This window comes from Falco biarmicus, chromosome 20 (assembly GCF_023638135.1).
Source record: "Falco biarmicus isolate bFalBia1 chromosome 20, bFalBia1.pri, whole genome shotgun sequence".
In the NCBI taxonomy this organism is placed as follows: domain Eukaryota; kingdom Metazoa; phylum Chordata; class Aves; order Falconiformes; family Falconidae; genus Falco; species Falco biarmicus.
Window position 1 is genome coordinate 4149875 of NC_079307.1, and position 19453 is coordinate 4169327.

At 63.1% G+C, this 19453-nt stretch overlaps 2 protein-coding genes across 3 annotated transcripts; both read left to right on the forward strand.

Annotated features, from left to right (window-relative positions):
* Positions 1 to 633: 633 nt before the first annotated feature.
* On the forward strand, positions 634 to 2419 carry LOC130141674 (CUB and sushi domain-containing protein 3-like). Of its 2 annotated transcripts, none has more exons than XM_056322759.1 (5): positions 634 to 919; positions 1231 to 1365; positions 1661 to 1828; positions 1974 to 2177; positions 2305 to 2419. In XM_056322759.1, exons 1-5 carry the CDS (start codon positions 856 to 858, stop codon positions 2316 to 2318), a joined length of 585 nt encoding a protein of 194 aa, XP_056178734.1. In that variant the 5' UTR covers positions 634 to 855; the 3' UTR covers positions 2319 to 2419. The 2 variants fall into 2 exon arrangements, with proteins under 2 accessions (XP_056178734.1, XP_056178732.1); XM_056322757.1 differs by having other exon boundaries at positions 637 to 919; positions 1974 to 2207.
* A 2833-nt stretch (positions 2420 to 5252) lies between these two features.
* On the forward strand, positions 5253 to 19073 carry ABCG4 (ATP binding cassette subfamily G member 4). The gene is made up of 15 exons (XM_056322755.1): positions 5253 to 5386; positions 6923 to 7160; positions 10152 to 10269; positions 10353 to 10485; positions 10705 to 10755; positions 10941 to 11086; positions 11380 to 11503; positions 11756 to 11870; positions 12135 to 12274; positions 12578 to 12676; positions 12877 to 13045; positions 13595 to 13695; positions 13888 to 14046; positions 14202 to 14320; positions 14431 to 19073. The coding sequence occupies exons 2-15, from the start codon at positions 6932 to 6934 to the stop codon at positions 14654 to 14656; spliced, it is 1929 nt and encodes a 642-aa protein (XP_056178730.1). The 5' UTR covers positions 5253 to 5386; positions 6923 to 6931; the 3' UTR covers positions 14657 to 19073.
* The last annotated feature ends 380 nt before the right edge of the window (positions 19074 to 19453 follow it).

Consider the following 19453-nt stretch of genomic DNA (forward strand, 5'->3'; position numbering starts at 1 on the left):
ACTGTGGGTGTGATTCGTGGCCGTGCCCTTGGGACGAGGTGATGAGAGCAGCCCCTTAGCCCTGCGCCCTGGGCGAGGGACAGCGTGCCCGGCAGTTGCCGTACGCAGGGGCTGGGTGAGGAGCAGGGATGAAGTGGGCAGAGCTGCCTGCAGCAGGTTTTGGGAAGGTTTCCTGCGGGCTGGATCCATGTGTGAAGGGCAGCGCACGCTCCTGCACCCCGGTACTGCAGTCTCCAGGGACGTGCACGCAGTGGCCTCCCATGGGCCAGTGAAACGCAGCTGGGGCTACTTGCTGGGCACCTTGTGCTTGGGGTGAGGCAGGGTAGGAGGCAGCGGGCTCTGCAGGGGGGTGCTGCTCGCCCTGGGGAGGGTGTCCCTGGGCTGCCAGCGTGCGATGCCTCCCCTGCCGCTGCCTGGCCATTGCTCCTTGCTGCTTGGCAGAGCTGGGCCAAGGAGACCTTCGAGAGAAGGGCCTCCTGCCAGCTTTGCATTCATGGCGCTCCCGGCTTGGCCCTCTTTCCAACACGCGGGCCCCGTGGCGCTGCTGCCAAAGCCACCGCTGTGCCTGCGTTTCTTGGGCTCCGGCGCGACGTGAGTGCTTAGGTGTCAGGAGCGGAGGTGAGGCTGCGGTGGCTGGCAGGAGTTGTCCCTTTAAACACCGGCTCCAAGGAGGGTAAACTGCCGGATTAGGCGCTGGGAAGAGGATTGGCATTAAAGGGAACGTCTCCTCCCTTCCCCCATGTCCTGCAGCGTCCCCTGTCATGTGTGTATGGAAACCCAGTTCACTTTCTCCTGGGCAAGCAGAGAGGGGGCTTCTGATCTGAGGGGCAAGGGGAGGAGGGCAGAGCGTGTGCCATGGGACTGGGCCTCCTCTTCCTCACCGTGCTGGTCGTGCTGGTCTTCTGCGAGGACCCAGAAGGTAACAGGCTGCTTGGGGGAAGAGGGGGGCTTACAGGGTGCCCCCGAGCTGCTGGCACCTGGCTGGACCAGTCTTCCCCAGCAGGGAGCAAGGCCTTCATCACATCCCTGTGCCGAGGCTTGGTTCGGGGGAAGCAGGGGCTGGGGGCTGCTGGGGGCTGCACTCCTCGCCGCAGCCAGGGTTGGGGGTGCGCTGAGGCGAGCCTTTGCTGGGCTTGTACCACCTGCCTGCAGGTCGCTGAGGAGCTGATGGGAAGGGTGGTCCTCAGCCCCCCGCCCAGCCCTGCTCTGCCTTGCTCCCTGTGGCACCAGGAGACCCGGATACTTACTGGTCTGGCACGGCGCCCATCTGCTTGGGGGGCTGCAAGGGGAAGCACAAGGAGCTGAAGAGGAGCCAGTGTGGGAATGGCAGCTGCTGCTGGCTGGGCTACAAGTCCTTCTGCAGAGGTACAGCCAGAGCGGGGAGACTGGGGGGTGGGAGGGGTGGAGGGGGCTGCAGGGCTTGGTGCAGCCAGCCTGGGGAGGGCAGGTTTTGTGCCACACACACATGCGTGGAGTCTCTCCAGCATCCCGGTCCTTGGAACGCAACCTGGGGCACCCACAGATCCTGCCCAGCCCCCTGGTCCTCACCCAGGACCCACAACCTCGTGTGGGTGCGTCCCCTCGGGCTGCCGCTCTGCCGAGCAGGCTGCACAGGGTGCTGCTGCCCCCGCACTGCCCACGGGAACCTCCCTGTCCCCAGTGAACTGCGGGCGACCCGAAGCGGACTTCAACTCGGTGGTGTACGGCAACGACTGGTGGGTCGGCTCAGTGGTGCGGTACCGCTGCCGGCCCGGGTTCCTGCTGCTGGGGGACCCAGCCAGCGCCTGCCAGTCCGACGGCCGCTGGACCCCCAAGCCCACCTGCCTCCGTGAGTACTGCTGGGGGCCCTGCTGAGCCCGAGGGGGGACCTGCCCGCATGGGGAGGGGCGGCAGGGCGGCTCCGATCCCTCTTTGCCCCTAGCCCTAGCCCGTTGTGGGAGGGCTGGTGGGCACCCTGTGGCATGCTCTTGCAGGGATCTGCCTGCGAGGTCGGATTGAGATCAACGAGCGGGACATTACCGGGACGTGCTCTTCATCTTGCAGCACCCAGGCCCACCTGGGAGCCTTCCTCAACCGTGGCTGCATCAAGATCTCGGCCTGTGTCACCAAGCACTCGGGCTGGGCACGCTGGTTCCTGCGCTGCAACATCTGCGAGTGCGACTGCCACGTCCCATGCGGTGAGTCCCAGTAGCGGCTGCCCACCTCCGGTAAGAGCTCGTCTCGCTGTTTTGCAGGGAAGGGTTGGGGCTGAGAACTGGGAGCTGCCAAACAGCTCAAAATCTTGGCTCTTGCTTCTCCTTACAGCTTCCTCCGGGTAGAGCTGGGCCATCCGGGGCAGTGGCCACTGGCCCCACGCCGAGGGAGGCTTCCACCGTGGATGTCTGCTTCCCTTCGCCACGTGTCTCCATCGCTGCCCTCCTTCCATAAGCTCTGTCTGTCCCAAGGCTGCCGTCTCAGAGGAGATGAGATGTTTGGACAAACTCCCTTGCAGGGCTGCCTTCCTGCCCGGCCCCGTGCCGTGGCTCCCCAGCAGCGGGGGATGATGCTCTGGGAGCAGCAGGCGCTGGGGAGCTGCGTGGGTTTCCTGCAGCTGGGCTTGGGGGTGTTGGTGTTTCAGCCTCCGTTTGTCCGGCTGCTTCCTAGAGGAGGCTTGTGTCCCCTTTTGGGGGGAGGGGGGTAGCGTGCGTGCCAGTGCCTGTTGCAGACATGTCTGTCCCATCTGTGCTGCAGGGTGTGATTTCTCCCTGCCAGGTATTTCCCGCGCGGGCCAGGCTCTGGGCTGAGAGGTGGATCTGCCCTCTGTGCCTGCTGCAGGCACCGGGCACAGCTGGAGTGTGGGGTCTGCCCGCTGTCCCCGACACCATGGGCAGGGGTCTCAGGGCAGAGCAGCCTGGCCAGGGCTGCATCACCCCTTGCTGAGGAATCAAGTGTTACAGTGGGACAAACTGCCCTACAGCCTCGCCGGGAGCTCTGGGGCCAGAGCAGCCAGTGTGGGGGGGAAGGTCTCTCCCATGGCCTGGTCCACACACTGGCTGCAAGGGATGCTCCTGCCAGGGATCTGCAGTCATTGAGCCCCTTTCCCCAGGGACTTCTGGGGGACACAAAGAGGCATGGCAGCTGATGCTCTGCAGCCAAGATGGGTAAGGAGGTGCAATGGGGGTGTCCTGAGCACAGCAGGGCCCTTTTTGGTCCTGTAGCTGGAGAAAAAGACCTGGAGTGTGGCCTCCCAGTGACTCCTTCCAGGCACTGAAGAAGGGAGCTGAGGCTGTGGCCCCTCACTGCCTACCGGGGGGGTTGTTAGCCTGTGTGTGGCTGCTATTAACGTGGCCCTTAGCAGGAGCAGCTACCTCGGGCACATCTGTAACCCTGTGCTGCGCCACCTCTCTTCTCAGGGGTGGGTTTCTGACCAGGCTTCCCTCCCTAAACTCTTTGTTGTCCCCACTAGCCCTTCACTTCTCACTGTGGCAATGCTCAGTGGGTTGCATTGGTGCTGATGCTGGTACCCAGCCTTGTGCCCCCTGGGGACCGCCCTGGCTCCCTCTGAAGCAGCACTGGAAAAGCCAGAATTTTTATTCTCCCAGGGAAGGAGAGGAAGGTGGTCTGGAGCAAGTGTGATGGGGCTGCCAGTGGAGCTGAAGGACCAGCAGCACCACCGTGGGTAATTAAAATGTTTACAGGAAATCATCCAGGTTTTCCTGTCATGCAAAGAAATTTTGCTGCTTGCTCTGTCCCTGGAGCCCTGGACATACATGACGGAGCCAGGACAGGCTCCCTCTGCCCCTGCTACCATGTCAGCCACCATGGGCCACATGGCTATGGTCAAGGCCACTGTAGGAAGGCCCTAGCTGGGAACCAGATGGATGCTGAATGTGCCCATGGCACTGGCCACCAAGCCCTTCTGGGCACTGGCCTCCCATCCCTGCTGCCTTCCACCTTGGAACACTAGCCCAGCAGGATGCTGCAGCAGCACCTGCCAGCTGCTGTATGGCCACCAGCTGAATCTCGGGGGCTCCTGACTCAGCCTCAAGCCGCTGAGGAGGAGCTGTAGCACCCAGGGGGGCTACCCAGGCCCTGCTGGTGCCCACCTGTAGGGCAGCACAGCTGTGCTGTGCAGAGTGGGCCTGGGCTGAGGGCGAGTGCCCTGGGGGTGGGAGGCAGGATGCTGAGTGCAGAGCAGACTGGATGGGTCCAGCGTGCCTTTTGTTCCATGAGGAGATGATTTAAGACCTCTGCGTGGAGCGTGGCTCCACGGCCACCTCCTCGTGCCCTCCGCTCGCCCAGCCTCTGGGCTGCCCTGCCCCACAGTCTCTCTTCTGGCTGGATTCGGCTCTGCCAAGGCGCCTGATCTCTGCCCCAAGCTCTGTCCCAGCCCAAGGCTGGCTGTGGGAGGGGAAAGCTTTCCTTGGCTCAACAGATGGGTTTTTAATTAATACTCTTGTTAGTGCCACTCATTTCCATATGTCTTTCGCGTTTAAGTGCCGTGGTGGGTGAGAGGTGTGAGTAACATCGAGGCTGGAGCCAGGCATGGTGCTGCGGGGGGTGGAAGTGTGTGGGGGGGGCGAGTCCCACATGATGAGCTGCAGAGGTGACCGTGTGCTGGGGTAAAGCCGGGGGGGGGTGGGGGGCACCCTCCTATCAAGGCCCTTTGCAGCTGGCTGTAACCCCCCAGCCCTGGCTCCCATTGTCTGCTGTGGGGGTCCCAGGCAGTGCTCTGCTGCAGCCCCCGCTTGTGCTCCCATGGGGGTGACCTGTCCCAGGTCAGCGCAGGGCTGAGGGGGGGACAGGAGCGGATTTAGGGGGTGCTGGGCTTGGCGGGGGTTGGGCTGACAGTGGCAGCGGGGTGGTGGGCTCTGTCCTGTACGCGAGCGGGTGGTGTGGAGGTGTTCGAGGACAGGGTGGCAGGGACAGGGCTGCGAGCCCCAGGCTGGTGCGCTCGGCTTGCTCGGGGCCTTCTTGGCTTGCAGGGAGGGGAAATAGGGCCTGTCCCTTTAAGAGGATTTTTTTCTCTGCCTAGCAGCGCTGGGCAGCCCATCCTGCCGCCCCGACAGGCAGCAGCAGCAGCAGCAGCAGCAGGAGGGACAAAGCTGGCGGAGAGGGGCACGGTCGAGCAGCCGGGCCCGGGGGGCTGCTAGCCACCGCTGGGGGTCGGACCCCCCGCCCAGCGCAGCCCTGCGGAGGATGGGGAGCGGAGCCCGGCTGGGGACCCGCGGGGGCAGCGCCCCGCCCGGCTCCCGGCGCTGAGCGCCCCCCGCCCGGCCGGGGGTCCGCGCCGCGCCCCAGCCCCCGCCGCGGGCATCGCCCCTTTGTCTGCGCAGGAGGGAGAGGCGGGGGGCGCTGCGGCGGAGGCACGGCCGCGCTGCTGGGGAGAGGAGCCGCAGTCCGCCAGGTGAGCCTGGGGACCCCTGCCCCGGGGACCCCCGCCCCGGGGACCACCTGCCCCCCGGAGCCGGGATGAAGGCAGAGCATCCTTCGGCCGAGCCGCACCCCCCCCCCCCCCCCAACCGCCGGCCCCGGGGCTGGGCTGAGCCGGGCGAGCGGCTTGCGGGATTTAGCGCTCCTTGTAACGCCCAGCCAAGGAGTCAAGGTGAGCCCGAGGGCGCCTTGTGCCTGGGGTGTCCCCCCCGCTCCCCGAGCCCCCCATCCCCGAGCTGCCCATCCCCGCTGTGCCCAGACCCTGCGGCTGCGGGCGGTGGGGGGGCTGAGGGCTGGGACCCCGCAGTTCTCCTTCCCCGGGCTGGCTTTCATCCAGCCCTGAAAGGGCTCTGTCCGCAGCGGCGGGAGAGGGCTGGGATCTGGGAGGATCCGGGAGGATCCCGCTTCCCTATCCAAGGGCTCCTGTGTGTGCATTGCAGCTGCAGCCAGGAGCCGCCTGCAGCCTGCGCTCAGCAAAATGTAGGTTAGCGAAGCATTAGGACCCCAGCCTTGGAGGCGAGGTGGGTGCTGGGCCCAGCCTCCTCGGGCTCCCTGTGCTGCGGGGACCCCCAGCTCCCTCCCTGGTGCTGCAGTGGGACCTGGGGTTAGGGTGCTCCCCACCCTGCCTGGCTTAGCATCACCCAGCACCGCAGAGCCCTCAGGCCAAGCGGGGACGAGCCTGGCTGTGCTGCAGGCGGCTGTGGGGAGGGTTGCAGGCAGGAGACACCGCCGAGACGGAGTGTTTGGGCAGGTGCGCGTGTGAGCATCATGCGATGGTCCCAGTTAAGCACTGGCCTGATCTCTGAGGCTGTGCTGGTAAGAGCTGGGAAGGTGGGATGAGCCAAGGGAGGCAGGGAAGGGTTGGCACTAGCAGGGCCCCCTCCCTGTTCTGTTCGGTCTGTCCCAGTGAGCCCATGGGGACCCTGGGCACCCGCCGAGGGTCTACCAGAGCCAGGACTGCCCTGTCCTAAGAGCCTGGGTAAGGCACAGCGTGCTTTGTCCGAGAAACTGCCTGGAACAAGCTGCTTGCTTGGGCCCCTGCACCCGTGTCCCCTGGCCAGGCCAGGCAGGTTCCTTGTGAGCCCTTAGGGACGTCCAGGCACAGCTGGGTGTCCCTGTCTGAGGGCAGAACATCAGCTCTCCCACCTCCCGTTCTGTGCCCACCAGGGTGGACAGGAATGGAGCAGGGAGCCGAGCAGCAGCAGGGCCAGGGCAGCTGAGCAGCCTGCCAGCCCCGGTGCCAGAGCTGGACCCAGCTGCAGGAGGTACATGAATTATTGACTGTGGAGCTGATCAGCTGCCTCTTGTCATGAGCCCCTTGCTGCAGGCTCTGCTGCCCTGGCCAGGTCCATCCTTCATCCAGCTGTAGGTGCCAGACATCACGGGGTGGACATGAGCAACAAGAGCTGGAGCTGGTGGGAAAGGGTGTGGGAGGACTGGCTGTGGGCTGGTCCCTGCAGTCCCTGGGAGAAGGGCCCGCTGTGAGCTGATCCCTGTGCGTTTCCCACAGAGCGGCAGGATGGCGGAGAAGGGTATGGATCCCGCATGTGTCTCCATTGCCCTGGAGGACACGGTGTGCCACGCCAGCCCCCCAGATGCCCCGCTCCTCACCACCCACTTGAAGAAGGTAGAGAACCACATCACAGAGGCCCAGAGGTTTTCCCACCTCCCGAAGCGCTCGGCTGTCAACATTGAGTTCATTGACCTGTCCTACTCTGTGCGTGAAGGCTCCTGGTGGAGGAAGAGAGGTAGGAGCTGCTGGCTGGAGAAGGGCAGGGGAGGGGACCTGCAGGGCTAGCGCATCCCTCTCCCGTTCCGTGTGCCTTGATCTCACCCAGGCCCCCAGCATCTGCCTCTCTGCTGGATTTATTGCTTCTCTGCCAGTTCCTGCTCCAGCCTCTGCAAGCACAGAGTGCCTCAGCTCTCTGCTGCTGGGAGCTCGCCTCGGTGCGTGGCAGCAGGGCTTCCCGCAGGAGCCACAGCGGGAGCTGCTGGAGCTGCTGGCCCCTGCGGCGGCGGGGGCTGCCTGGGGGGGCCAGGCTGCCCGGCCCCGTGCTCCGCCCGATGCGCCCGGTGCTGTTTGCAGCCACGCCATGGCCGGTGCTGGGGCCGATGAGTGGAGGGCAGGAGGAAAGCGGATCGCGTCCCGGGGAACGGGGGTGCATGGGGCAGATGGGGCAGCCTGGTTGAGGGGCAGCCGGGATGGATGAGTCTCCCCAGCACTGTCGTTTGGGGTATGATGGCTTGGCGTGACGTGCCGACACAGGAGACCCCAAGGGGTGCCCCGGCCCCGAGCCTGGCAAGGCCGACACGTGTGGTTCGCGGGGGATTTCCCCTCCAGCAGCCCCCCGCAGCTGGGGCCACCGGCCGCTTTCCTGCATGCGGCTCTGGCCAGGAGCTCAGGGAGGGGAGAGGGGAGGCAGATGGTGGCTGGTGGGTGGTAGTCTGCTTTAATTAGCTCTCTCGGTTAATGGGATGCCAATCAGGCAGCCCCATGAGAGGGAGGGGGGGCTGATCTGCAAGAAGCTGAAGGCAGGCAGGGATGAGCGGGGGCCTGGGGTGAGCAGCCCAAGGGCGCAGGGCTGCTCAGCGAGGTGCCCTGCCGGCCAGGAGCACCGGCTGGGGCCTCAGACCCTCTCCCCAAGCAGGCTAGGGAAACTGAGGCACTGAAAGACAGTGGGACCAGCCCCGACGCCCCCCAGGATGAGGTCTGCCTGTTTGTCTGGGATGCTGAGGAAGCATCCCAGGATAAGGAGCTGCGGCACAACCATGGGTTCCTCGGGGCAGAGTGTGCTGTAGCACCCAGGAGTCCTGGGGACCAGCTGCTTGCCAGCGGGCTAGTGCCCTGCAGGGGTGGAGGGGGAAAGGCACGGGCAGCTAGACAGGATAGGAGCATGCCGAAGGGTGCTGGGACCCTGGGGTGGTAGCAGGAGGGTCTGTCCTGTCCCCCAGGCCAGGCACAGGTGGAGGAGCTGGCGGGGAGCTCCCGGTGCCTTTGGCCACAGCCCGCAGGATCCGTCCGGCTGCTGAGGCAGGAGGTTACTGGCAGTCAATGAACGCAAGTAACCGCTGCGCAAGCTGCAGTGGCGCCGACGTGAGCAGCATGCGCGGTGCTGGAGCTGCGTGCGTGGTGCTGGGATGCGCCGGGGGGCTGCTGGGCATGCTGGCTCTGCTGTCGTCATGCACAGCCCCCTGCCCTCCCCTCCTGACCCTCCGTCCTGCTTTCAGCTGGGATAGAGTTAATGTCCTTCTCATTAGCTGGTGCAGCGCTGGTTTGGATTTGCTGTGAGAGCAAGGTTGATAGCACGCGGATATTTTTGGTTGCTGCTGGGTAATGTTTATCCTAAGTCAAGGACTTGTCAGTTCCTCAGCCCCTGCCAGGAGAGGGCTGGAGGGGTACAAGAAATTGGGAGGGGACACAGCCAGGACGGGTGACCTAAACTAGCCAAAGGGCTAGTCCATACCATAGAATGCCAAGCTGAGTACAGAGGTTGGGGGGAGCTGGCCGTGCCCAGCCCCTCGGTGCTCGGGGACCAGCTGGGCAGCGGGTGGTGAGCGATTCCATTGTTCGTCGCTTGTTTTCTTTTCTCCCTTCCCTTTCGATTTTGTTCCTCTCTCCTTCTCCCTCCTTTTCATTATAATCATTATTACTATGATCGGTTTATTTTATTTCCATTATTAAATTGTTCTTATCTCAACCCTCGGGTTTTAGGTTCCTTTCCAATTCTCCTCCCCATCCCTCTTGGCTGGGGGGAGCGGCTGTGTGGCACTTCGTTACCAGCCAGGGTTAAACCACGAGACCCTCCCTGCCCCTCTGCCTGCGGGCGCTCCTGGATGGAGGGTGCCTGACTCCAAGGGGTGCAGAGGAGGAACCGGGAGCCTGGGGTGCCGGACCCCTGTCCTGAGGATGGACAAGCCAGAGGGATGCCCACCTAGCGTGGTACTAGGGCCGTGAGCTGGTCTGGCCCTGAGGCTTGCCCCAGCCTGTGGGCAGGAGATGGGTGTGTTGCCCGAGCCCAACACCAGTGCCACCACAGTGTGGCAGGGGCTGGGGGGGGCATATTTCCAGCAGGAAGATGCTCAGGTTTGGTCCGTGGCTCACCGTGGTCCTAGCACCCTTATACTCTCGCTTTCCTGCTCGGGCTGTGCTTTGGGGGCAGCTCCTGAGAGCCTGAGGCTGTGCCTGTTCCTTACTCCCGACACATCATGTTCCTTCTGCCAGAAAATGCTAATCAGCTGCATTTAAAGCAGAGATAATTCCAGGTCTGATTAGCAGTGGCTGCTGCCGGGTGTCACAGCATGAATGCCAATGAAGGCAACCACTGGGGACGCAGCGGGCTCGGGGACGCTGCCTGCCCCATGCTACCCAGCTTCTTGCTGCCCCTCTCCGCCGGCCATGGGGACCAGGATGTGACAACACGCCCAGGACCAATGTCACAGCTGGGTGACCTTCCTTAGCAGCCACGTGCCCTGACCCAGGGATTTCCCTGGTCTTTGCTGTGATCCAGGGCATGTGCTTCTTCGGTGCTGGAAGTTGGTGGGGTCAGCCAAGGACCAGGGTCACAGGGATCATGCTGGAAATGACAGCTGCTGTGGCTGTAGCCTCGGGCACGCTGGCACGGACAGTCTCCAGGCACACGTAGCCCCTGGCATGACGCACGGGGGTCCTGAGGTCCCCCAGGTGCTGGGATGGCATCGCAGTCCCTGGAAAGCAAACGCACGCTGCTCTCTCCCTCCAGGGTACAAGACTCTCCTCAAATGCCTGTCAGGGAAGTTCTGCCAGCGGGAGCTCATTGGGATCATGGGGCCCTCGGGTGCTGGGAAGTCCACGCTCATGAACATCCTGGCTGGCTACAGGTGAGGCTGGGGGGGAGCCGGCGGGGCCGGGGGGGCAGGGCTGGGGGGGCTCTGCTACGTTCCCCCACGCCTCTTTCCCGCAGGGAGACTGGCATGAAGGGCCAGATCCTGGTGAACGGCCGGCCGCGGGACCTGCGGACCTTCCGCAAGATGTCCTGCTACATCATGCAAGATGACATGCTCCTGCCACACCTCACCGTGCTGGAAGCTATGATGGTGAGCGACGCAGGAGCCAGGCAGCCTGGTGCTGGGGCACCCCGCGGGCTGTGTCCTCCATCAGGCTTTTCCAAGGGCTCCGGCACACGGGAACAAAATCCTGCTGATCTTGCTCCCTGCATCCTGAGCCCTTGGCTGGGCAGGGACAGGGCCATGGTGCAGGCGATTGTGTTTCCTACATTTGACAACCGTGTCTCTCTGCCCACCCTCTCCTGGCAGGTCTCTGCTAACCTGAAGCTGAGTGAGAAGCAGGAGGTGAAGAAGGAGCTGGTAAGTGCAGAGGAAGATGGGGCCAGGCCCCCTCATCTCTCCCCAAGATGGGGAGAGTAGGGATGGGAGGGCCCTGAGGGGACCAGGGGATGCTGAGAGGCTGCCAGCAGAGGAGGTCTGAAGGGAGGTGGCAGGTATGGGGTGAGGGTCCACGGGAGCTCATGGTGAATGAGGCTGTCTCGCAGGTGAACGAGATCCTGACGGCGCTGGGGCTGCTGGAGTGCTCCTACACCCGCACCATCTCGCTGTCGGGGGGCCAGCGCAAGCGCCTGGCCATCGCCCTGGAGCTGGTTAACAACCCTCCCGTCATGTTCTTCGATGAGCCCACGAGGTGAGGCCGCAGCCGGGGCTCCCCAGCACCTTCCCCTGCTGGGGGACACCAGTGTGGCTGGCACCCTCTGAGCACCGCAGGGATGCAAGACCTGAGGGGGGATGTGGCTGTGCCCACCAGGGCTCCCAGAGGGCAGGGTGGGGGCTGCACAGGGGTGCCTTTCTCCACCCATCTGAGAGGAGGGTGCCCACAAGGGGAGGCAAGCGGGGGCATCTTTAGGATGTGCTCCCCTCAACTCTCCCTTTCTCTCTCTGCTGTCTCTTTCTCTTCTGCCCCATCCTGCGTGGCCACAGCGGTCTGGACAGTGCCTCCTGCTTCCAGGTGGTTTCCCTGATGCGGTCCCTGGCTCAGGGTGGGCGCACCATCATCTGCACCATCCACCAGCCCAGCGCCAAGCTCTTTGAGATGTTTGACAAGGTTTGGGCTGGGCTGGGACACGGGATGCCTCGGGTGGGTGGGCAGGGTCCCTCTGGCCCCAAGACCCAGGGAGAGAGGCCGTGGGAGGGACAGGCTGCAGGCATTTGTCCTGGGGCTTGTATGGCGCACAGCCCTGGTGGCCGGGGTCTGGCAGGGGTGGCCCGTGTCACCCTAGGACGGGGAGGTGGGTGGGAGCCAGCAGCAGTGCTCCTGGCTGCTCTGCACCCGCCGTATCCTGGCTTTTTCTTGCAGCTGTACATCCTGAGCCAGGGCCAGTGCATCTTCAAAGGCATCGTAACCAACCTCATCCCCTACCTGAAGGGTCTTGGCCTCCACTGCCCCACATACCACAACCCCGCTGACTTCAGTGAGTGCCTCTGCCCCAGCTGGGGCCGTGGTGGGAAGCAGAGGGTGGAAAGGTCCAAACCCAGTGCCCAAGCCCTGGGGGCTGCCTGGCATTCCCCTGGGATGCCCAGGGAGCAGGGCTACCATGTGGTGCAGCATTGCGGGGTGGGGGCTGTGCTGGGCTCCCACCCCCCGGCCCCAACGGGGTCACAGGCTTAGGCAGGTGGAGCAAAGTGATGGTGAGGCCTGGCTCAGCACCTCTCAGGGGTCCTGTTCTTCTCCACAGTTATTGAGGTGGCCTCAGGAGAGTATGGGGACCTCAACCCCGTCCTGTTCCGTGCCGTTCAGAATGGCATGTGCACCATGGCCGAGAAGAAGAGCAGCCCCGACAAGGCAGATCCATCGTGCCCAGCACACTGTGTGACGGTGAGTGGGGACAAGAAGAGCCTCCTGCGGTGACGAGCAGCGGCAGGTAACGGGATGCTCACCCAGGGGCACCTCGGTCCTCCCCGCCACGATGCACAGGTGTGCTGTGATGCCCAGAGCCCCTTGGACACGGTGGGGAGCATGAAGGTGTTCAGCCAGCCTCTGCTTGTCTTGAGCAACAGCCCTGTGCTGGCAGTGCCTGTTCTCACCCGGGGGGCTCCCGGGGGGCTCCCTGGGAGCGTTTGGGTGCTGTCCTAGCAAGGACCCGGCGTTGGGAGCTTGACCCGTGTCCCTGACTTGCAGGACGTGGACCACATCGAGAGCCACACGTTTGCTACCAGCACTTCAACCCAGTTCTGCATCCTCTTCAAGAGAACCTTTATCTGCATCCTAAGGGACACGGTGAGGGCAGGGGAGGCTGGGCCAGGGCTGGAGGGATGGAGCCTGGCATGTCGGTCACTGGGGGCAGGCAGAGACCGGACTTGAATGTGGGCTGGCGTGGGGCTCACCCTTGAGGAGCAGGCAGGTTGTCCTCTCCTCCCCTGGGACGCTCATGGGGTGCTGCCCTGCCTTGCTGAGCCCGGCACCCTCCGTGCCTGCAGGTGCTGACCCACCTGCGATTCATGTCCCACATCTGCATCGGAGTGTTGATCGGGCTGCTCTACCTGCACATTGGCAACGACGCGGGCAAAGTCTTCAACAACACTGGCTTTCTCTTCTTCTCCATGCTCTTCCTGATGTTTGCCGCGCTGATGCCCACCATCCTCACCTGTAAGAGGCTCCTTCCCCCCAACACCCCTTCACTGCTCCTGACCCCTGGGGCAGAGGGGGAGCTCCGGCTGAGTGGGAGCGTGTCTGCGGGGAGGTGTGTGGTGGAGACAAATGAATTAGACAAAAGAGGGGAAATAGGAGAGGAAAAAAAATCCAAACAAATTGGGGAAAGGCTTCTGTTTGGGTGTATTGCAGTTTTGCACTTTAATGTTTGGCTGTGATGAACTTGCTGGCTCAAAGCAGAATGCTGGGATTTTTTTTGTGCTGGGAAAATGTCGGTGAGGCTGCATTTTCAGCTGCTTCGCCCCTTTTCACTTCCTTAAAAAGTTTGCCTAAAACCCCCCAGCCAGGCTGACTTTTCCATGCAGAAAGTTCCCACGTGGGCCACTGACGTGTTTCCCTGGGGGGGATTTGAGGACCCGCTCGAGGCGCAGGCAGGAGGCTGCTCGGTGCCAGCGCAGCACCATGCCTGCCTGCACCAGGGCAGGTGGCAGCGGGGGCCGGACAGCCCGGGGCACTGCCGGCTGCTGACTCCTTGCTCCCCTGCAGTCCCCCAGGAGATGTCTGTGTTCCTGCGAGAGCACCTGAACTACTGGTACAGCCTGAAAGCCTATTACCTGGCAAAGACCATGGCAGATGTGCCCTTCCAGGTGAGCTTTTGGCTAGGCTGAGGAGTGGCCCTGATGCTGGCCCTTCCTTGGCACAGCCAATTGCCTGACTACCCCCCTACCCTGGGCTGGCTTTTCAGGGGTCCCTGCTGCCCTCCAGCCCCCAGGGAGGGTCTGCGGGGTGAGGGTGGCCGTGGCTCCAGCAGGGTGGTCTCTTTGCTTGCCCTTCTCCAGGTGATCTGCCCCATCGCGTACTGCAGCATCGTGTACTGGATGACGGGCCAGCCACCCGAAGCCACGCGCTTCCTCCTCTTCTCTGCCCTGGCCACCGCCACGGCCCTGGTGGCCCAGTCCCTTGGGCTTCTAATTGGAGCTGCTTCCACTTCCCTGCAGGTCAGCTGGGGCCCCGGCTTTGCCTGCTCTGTGGAGGTGGGAGGAGAGCTGCAGGGGGTCTCGTGATGAGGGGGGGTGGAGGGAAGTGTTGCCCGTAGGTGGGCAACGTGTGCCTATGGATGGGGATGAGACACCCAGTGGCCTCTGCTCCCCAGGTGGCCACCTTCGTGGGACCCGTCACTGCCATCCCTGTCCTGCTCTTCTCGGGCTTCTTCGTCAGCTTCAAGACCATCCCCACCTACCTGCAGTGGAGCTCCTATGTCTCCTACGTCAGGTAGGACCCTGTGCTCTGGCCAGAAGCTCCCTGCCCCGGGTCCCCGTGGGCTGGGGAGAGCATGGGGCTGCCGGGGTACGTGGCGACGCTGGTGGTGTGCTCTGCCGTAGGTACGGCTTCGAGGGCGTCATTCTCACCATCTATGCCATGGAGCGCGAGGACCTGGAGTGCCTCGAGGACTTCTGCCCTTTCCAAAAACCCATCAAGATCCTGCAGGAGCTGGACGTGGAGGAGGCCAAGCTCTACCTGGACTTCCTTATCCTGGGCATCTTCTTCATCATCCTGCGGCTCCTGGCTTACCTGGTCCTCAGGTACAAAGTCAAATCAGAGAGATAAAGGGGCTGCGGGGCCCCAGTGCCGTTCCTGGGCCTGGCCTGCTGTGAGATGTTCTGCAGATGGACACGGTGCTCCTAGCAGGTCACGGACCGTGGCGGAGGCGTCGGTAGGTGCCAGCCAGGCCTGGCTCAGTCGAGAAGGGTTTTGAGACATCTCGGAACTGTTTTAACCTTTCCACACACTCTTCATTGCAAAAGTTTTGTACAGCCCTGGCATGTGCCACCCTCTCCCTCAGGACTGCCGAACTCCATGGAGCTTGGGTCCTCTCTTGTCACCCCTGCCCAGCACTGCCCTTCGCCGCCGAACACGTTGGGACACCGGGAATGGTCCTGTGGAGGGGGCTGTCTGCTGAGCAAGGCGGGGGGGGAGCCGGCTGCTCCGGGCAGGAGGGGAGCAGCGCCCTGGGAATGCCTGAGCCTGGGGCTGGAGCCAGGAGGAGGCACCTGCAGGGCATGGATCTGTGGGGCAGGGCATGGATCTGTGGGGCAGGGCATGGATCTGTGGGGCAGGGCATGGATCTGTGGGGCAGGGCATGGATCTGTAGGGCATGGATCTGTGGGGCAGGGCATGGATCTGTAGGGCATGGATCTGTGGGGCAGGGCATGGATCTGTAGGGCATGGATCTGCGGGGCAGGGCATGGATCTGCGGGGCAGGGCATGGATCCATAGTGCAGCACATAGCCCCGTTGCTCGCCCTGCCCAGCAGCATGTGTGTCAGTGCTAAGAAGAGCCCAAAGATGCAATAGGCCAAGTTGCCCAAGGCTTTAGTGTTCCCTGTCGCCATAGCCACAGAAATTGCCACATCCCCTTTTTCTTTCTGCAGAAATCCTCCCCCTTTTTTTCTTCTTTTGTTTTTTTTTTTTTTATAAACCCCACTGCTTCCCAGTCTGCATGGAGGGGAAAGGGAGCCAGCAGGCCAGGAAGGACTTGGGGCTCCATCTCAGACTTCTGCTTGGATGCCATCGTCAGAGATGGGATCTTCAAACCTGGGGATGTGGCAGGGTCTGTGGGAATGGGACAGTATTCGCAGCCCTTAGGGAGCCTCACGTTTAGTCCTGTTGTCTCTGGGGTCAGAGCCAAGAGGATAAAATAACCAACATGGAGACAAGTGACTGGTCCCTTCAAGTGCTGCATGGAGCAGGGAGGGTTTAGGTTCTCACAGCCTGCCAGGGCCAGGCAGCTGAGAAGCCGGGCTGGGCTCAGCCGTGCCATCGCTGGAGCCTCTACTGCAGGAGAAGAGCTGGCCCGGAGCCCTTCCCTTGCACCGTCCGCTCCTCAGCCCTCTCCCCCCAGCACAAACGTGGCTGTCTCAGCAGAACAGGGTGGACGAGCCTCACTCGGCATCGGCTGCGCAAGGAGGGGACGGCAGCCCCAGGGACGCCCAGCCTCGTCACAGTGCAGACCTCCCCGGTGCACTGTGCAGAACGGGGTCCCAGCAGTGCCAGAACTGGAAAGCAGGTATGATCTTGGAGCAGTCTGTTTGCATTGGGTGACCCTGACACTGGGAATTACTTTGCACTCTGTGACTGGTATCAGGGAAAGGTCCCTTTTGGCAAGTGTCTCTGGTAGCTCCTCCAAAGTCACCTGCCCCTCCACACCCCTTGCGGAGGGAAAGCATTTCGGCACCTCGCTGGCTCTCCAAAGGAACAGAGCTGAGACCAGAGCTGCTGGGGCATCCGCACATGCTGCTGTGCTGGGAACGCAGCACGCTGCTTAGCTACACAGCACAGGCCTGTCTGTGGGTGTGCTGGCACTGGTGTCACGGGGTTGCACTGGTCACCCACGCACATGAGAACCTGCTGCTTTTTTAGTGAGCACGAACACGGGGAAGGCAGCTCTGCCCCATTCTGGCACGCTGGGCTCTGGTTCAAGTGCAGTCTGTGAGATGCTGCTGCTGGCACGCTCTAAGCAGCAGGGCATTGCAGGGCAAATGCCAGATTTCAGCAAAATCCTTGAGACTGTTCTTTGCTCTTACTGGCTCGTGTTGGGATGGCTCCACGCAGCAGGGTCTGGCTGGCACGCAGGTGGACAGCAGGCGTGTGGCAGCACTGATGCTGGGCGCTCAGCAAGGTCGGGTTTCCCCTGCCTGGACAGCATCGCTGGGAGGAGTTTGTAGCCATGGGGCTCTCCTGCACAGGGGGTCTGGAAGGAGGACGTGCCCCGATGCCCTTTCTGTGCTGAGCAGTTGGGATTTTCCCCAGGGGCTCTTGTCTGACTTAGCACTGTCCCTCACAAAATTCCCCTCTGCTCCTGGATCGTGCTTCGCTGCCAGCCCTGTGCCATGCACTGCCATGGAGCTGTGCCAGCCCGGCGGGCTGCAGCCTCCTGGGCATGACGCTGCCAACCGCAGCTGCAGCGGCACGGTCGAGGAGGGGAACGGTCCCCATTCTGCTCTGTCACGAGGCGGATGGGAGGGCAGGGAGCCAAGGGGATGGTGGAGCTGCAGGCTGTCCCCCTTCTCCATCTCACTGTCCGTGGAGCTGATGGGACCAGTTTGCCATTTCTGCCCCACTCTGGGGCTGGTGAAGCATTGCCCGGCACCAAGTGCGCACTGCTGGGCTGAGGGTTTTCCCCTGGATAGACACCAGGATGGCAGGAGGTGCCTGTGGTGCAGCCCCACCAGCTCCTGCCTGCACCCTGGCAGCGGGGGTTCTTGTGGTGGGTCCTGATTCCTGCACGGCGGAGGCACTGCTGTCCCCAGCGCTGTGCCCTGCTGCCGCCTGCACCCAGCACGGTGCCTCCTGCGACACCCCTGTGCCATCGCACCCAGCACCACCACCACTCTCAGAAGGACCAGGACGAGATGGACTAGTGATGGCCCATGTGTGGAGCAGAGGGGGCTACCAGCAGGCACTTGGTGACTGCCACTGCCCACGTCCCTTACGTGCAGGGATGCTGCAATGGAAACCTTTGCTGGCCAGCCTCTGCTGCTTGCAGAGAAACCCCACGGGACAGGCTGGCCAAGCTTGGTGTGGCCAGGGAGAGACTGCTGGGACAGGTAGCTCCACAGGTGGCTGCTTGGACCAGCCTGTCCGTGATGATGCAGCTGGCAGCACCCCCAGGATCTCCAGGACAGTTCAGCACAGCCTGGGCCTCCTGCGCCAGTGAGAGCGTGGGTTACAGAGTCCCAGCTGACCAGGTATGCAGCCACTGTGGGGCAGAGGGCCAGGAGGACTTGTCCACGGAGGATGGCTGTGTCCCTGAGCTGGGCAAGGGTGCTGGGGAGCAGGGGTTATGGGGCAGGTGCCCCTCGTCTGCGGGGCCAGGGCCGCAGGGGTGCTGCGGGTGCCCTGGCAAAGGGCACGGGCAAGTGAACGTGTTGGTATGAGGGAGCCATGAAGAGCGAGGGATCTGGGCACCCCGTGGCACAGGGAGCCTGGGTCTGGCAGACCCTGCCCCAAGCAAAGGCACCTTTGGGGGTGCCTGAAGAGTGAACTGAGCTAAGGTGCCAGAACGGGGCCACCCGCTGCTCCTTCCACCACAGCGAGGACAGTCCCAGTGATGGTGGAAGGCACAGAGGAATCCAAAGGGACCGAGCGCGTTTGCACTGAGCTCTGCAGGCTGGCGTGGCTGGGCCGAGCACTCGAGATTTACTGCCCCTCCGCTGCCCAGGTGGCCCCCTGCCCCACCGAAGTGGGGGGGGGGGGTGTTGTCTCTGCCCTGGCATGGCAGAGGACCGGGGTGCAGCTGCCCTGCTCTGGGGGGCCCTTAGCAGAGCTAGGCTCAGCTGCCCTAGCCCACTGGCTAGCAGGCATCTCTTCAGGGCAAGATAAGCACCGAGCCGGGCTGCGGTGGGACCACTTGGCAATGACACTGGTTTTGTGGTGTGGGGCCAGGGGTGCCCAGGCTGGGCAAGGAGCACCCGTGTGCTGGGCTGGCGTGCAGCAGCGAGGATGCACTTTATCAGAGCAGGGGAGCAGGGCCACGGGTGCTTCTGGCTGCAGGAATCCCACCAGGGAATGCGTCTGGATAATCACGAGGAGTGTGCTGGAGGAGAGCAGGCTTCTTCCCCCACACCTCCTCTCCCCTCTGCCTTCCCTTGCGATGCACTTTGAATGGATGAGGCTGTGGTTGGTGCCGCGGCTCCAGCTCCCTGGGAGCACCGGTTGAACCTCAGCCCACCTAAACCTGCTTCAGCCCCTTGGCCCCCGCAGCCCACAGGCAGGGTTGTAGCAGGTACTGCCTCTCCCTCACGTGTGCTGTCAACGCGGGCAAGGCAAGCAGCGGTATGGCCTCTCACCTGCACACATGTCCAGGCCACCTTTGTCACATGCACAAGAAGAGCGACTGCATCATCACCCAGCTGGTGCTAGGGTCTGCTGGAGGGGAGGCTGGGCTAGGACAGGGAGGGGATGGGGCTTCTCCCAGGGTTTCACCTCTCTCTTAAATCAGGCAATAAAACAGTGTTTCCTTCTCACTGTGTGTGGACACCATTTGTCCTGTCCCGATGCTACGGGCAGCCTGGGGCTGCCTGGGATCTCTGGGTGCATCCCTGCCGCGCTGGAGCCTGTGGGTTTTGGGTTTTTTTAGCCTTTGCTGCACCCACAGGTGCAGAGGAGGCTGTACAGCGGGGTGCCCGTGGGGTGAGATACAGGGCTGGGGTGCAGCATGCAGGGGTGCGGCTGTTGAAACCCGTGCTTCCACGTGACCACAGGTGAGCTGCTTTTTTCCTGGGACTGTTGGCCAAAACAAGATGCAGATAACAGCTCAAAAGCCACGGCAGTCTGCTCGCACAGCTGTAGCTCTGCAGTGGTAGCCGCACGTGGATGGCATTTGCCCGGGTCCTTCTGCCTTGCT

Coding starts and splice junctions, on each gene's coding strand:
- LOC130141674 (XM_056322759.1), top strand. CDS start 856: ATGGGACTGGGCCTCCTCTTCCTCACCGTGCTGGTCGTGCTGGTCTTC. Junction 920..1,230: donor CTTCTGCGAGGACCCAGAAG/GTAACAGGCTGC, acceptor CTGTGGCACCAG/GAGACCCGGATACTTACTGG. Junction 1,829..1,973: donor CCCCAAGCCCACCTGCCTCC/GTGAGTACTGCT, acceptor ATGCTCTTGCAG/GGATCTGCCTGCGAGGTCGG.
- ABCG4 (XM_056322755.1), top strand. CDS start 6,932: ATGGCGGAGAAGGGTATGGATCCCGCATGTGTCTCCATTGCCCTGGAG. Junction 13,046..13,594: donor GATGCCCACCATCCTCACCT/GTAAGAGGCTCC, acceptor GCTCCCCTGCAG/TCCCCCAGGAGATGTCTGTG. Junction 14,047..14,201: donor CTGCTTCCACTTCCCTGCAG/GTCAGCTGGGGC, acceptor TCTGCTCCCCAG/GTGGCCACCTTCGTGGGACC.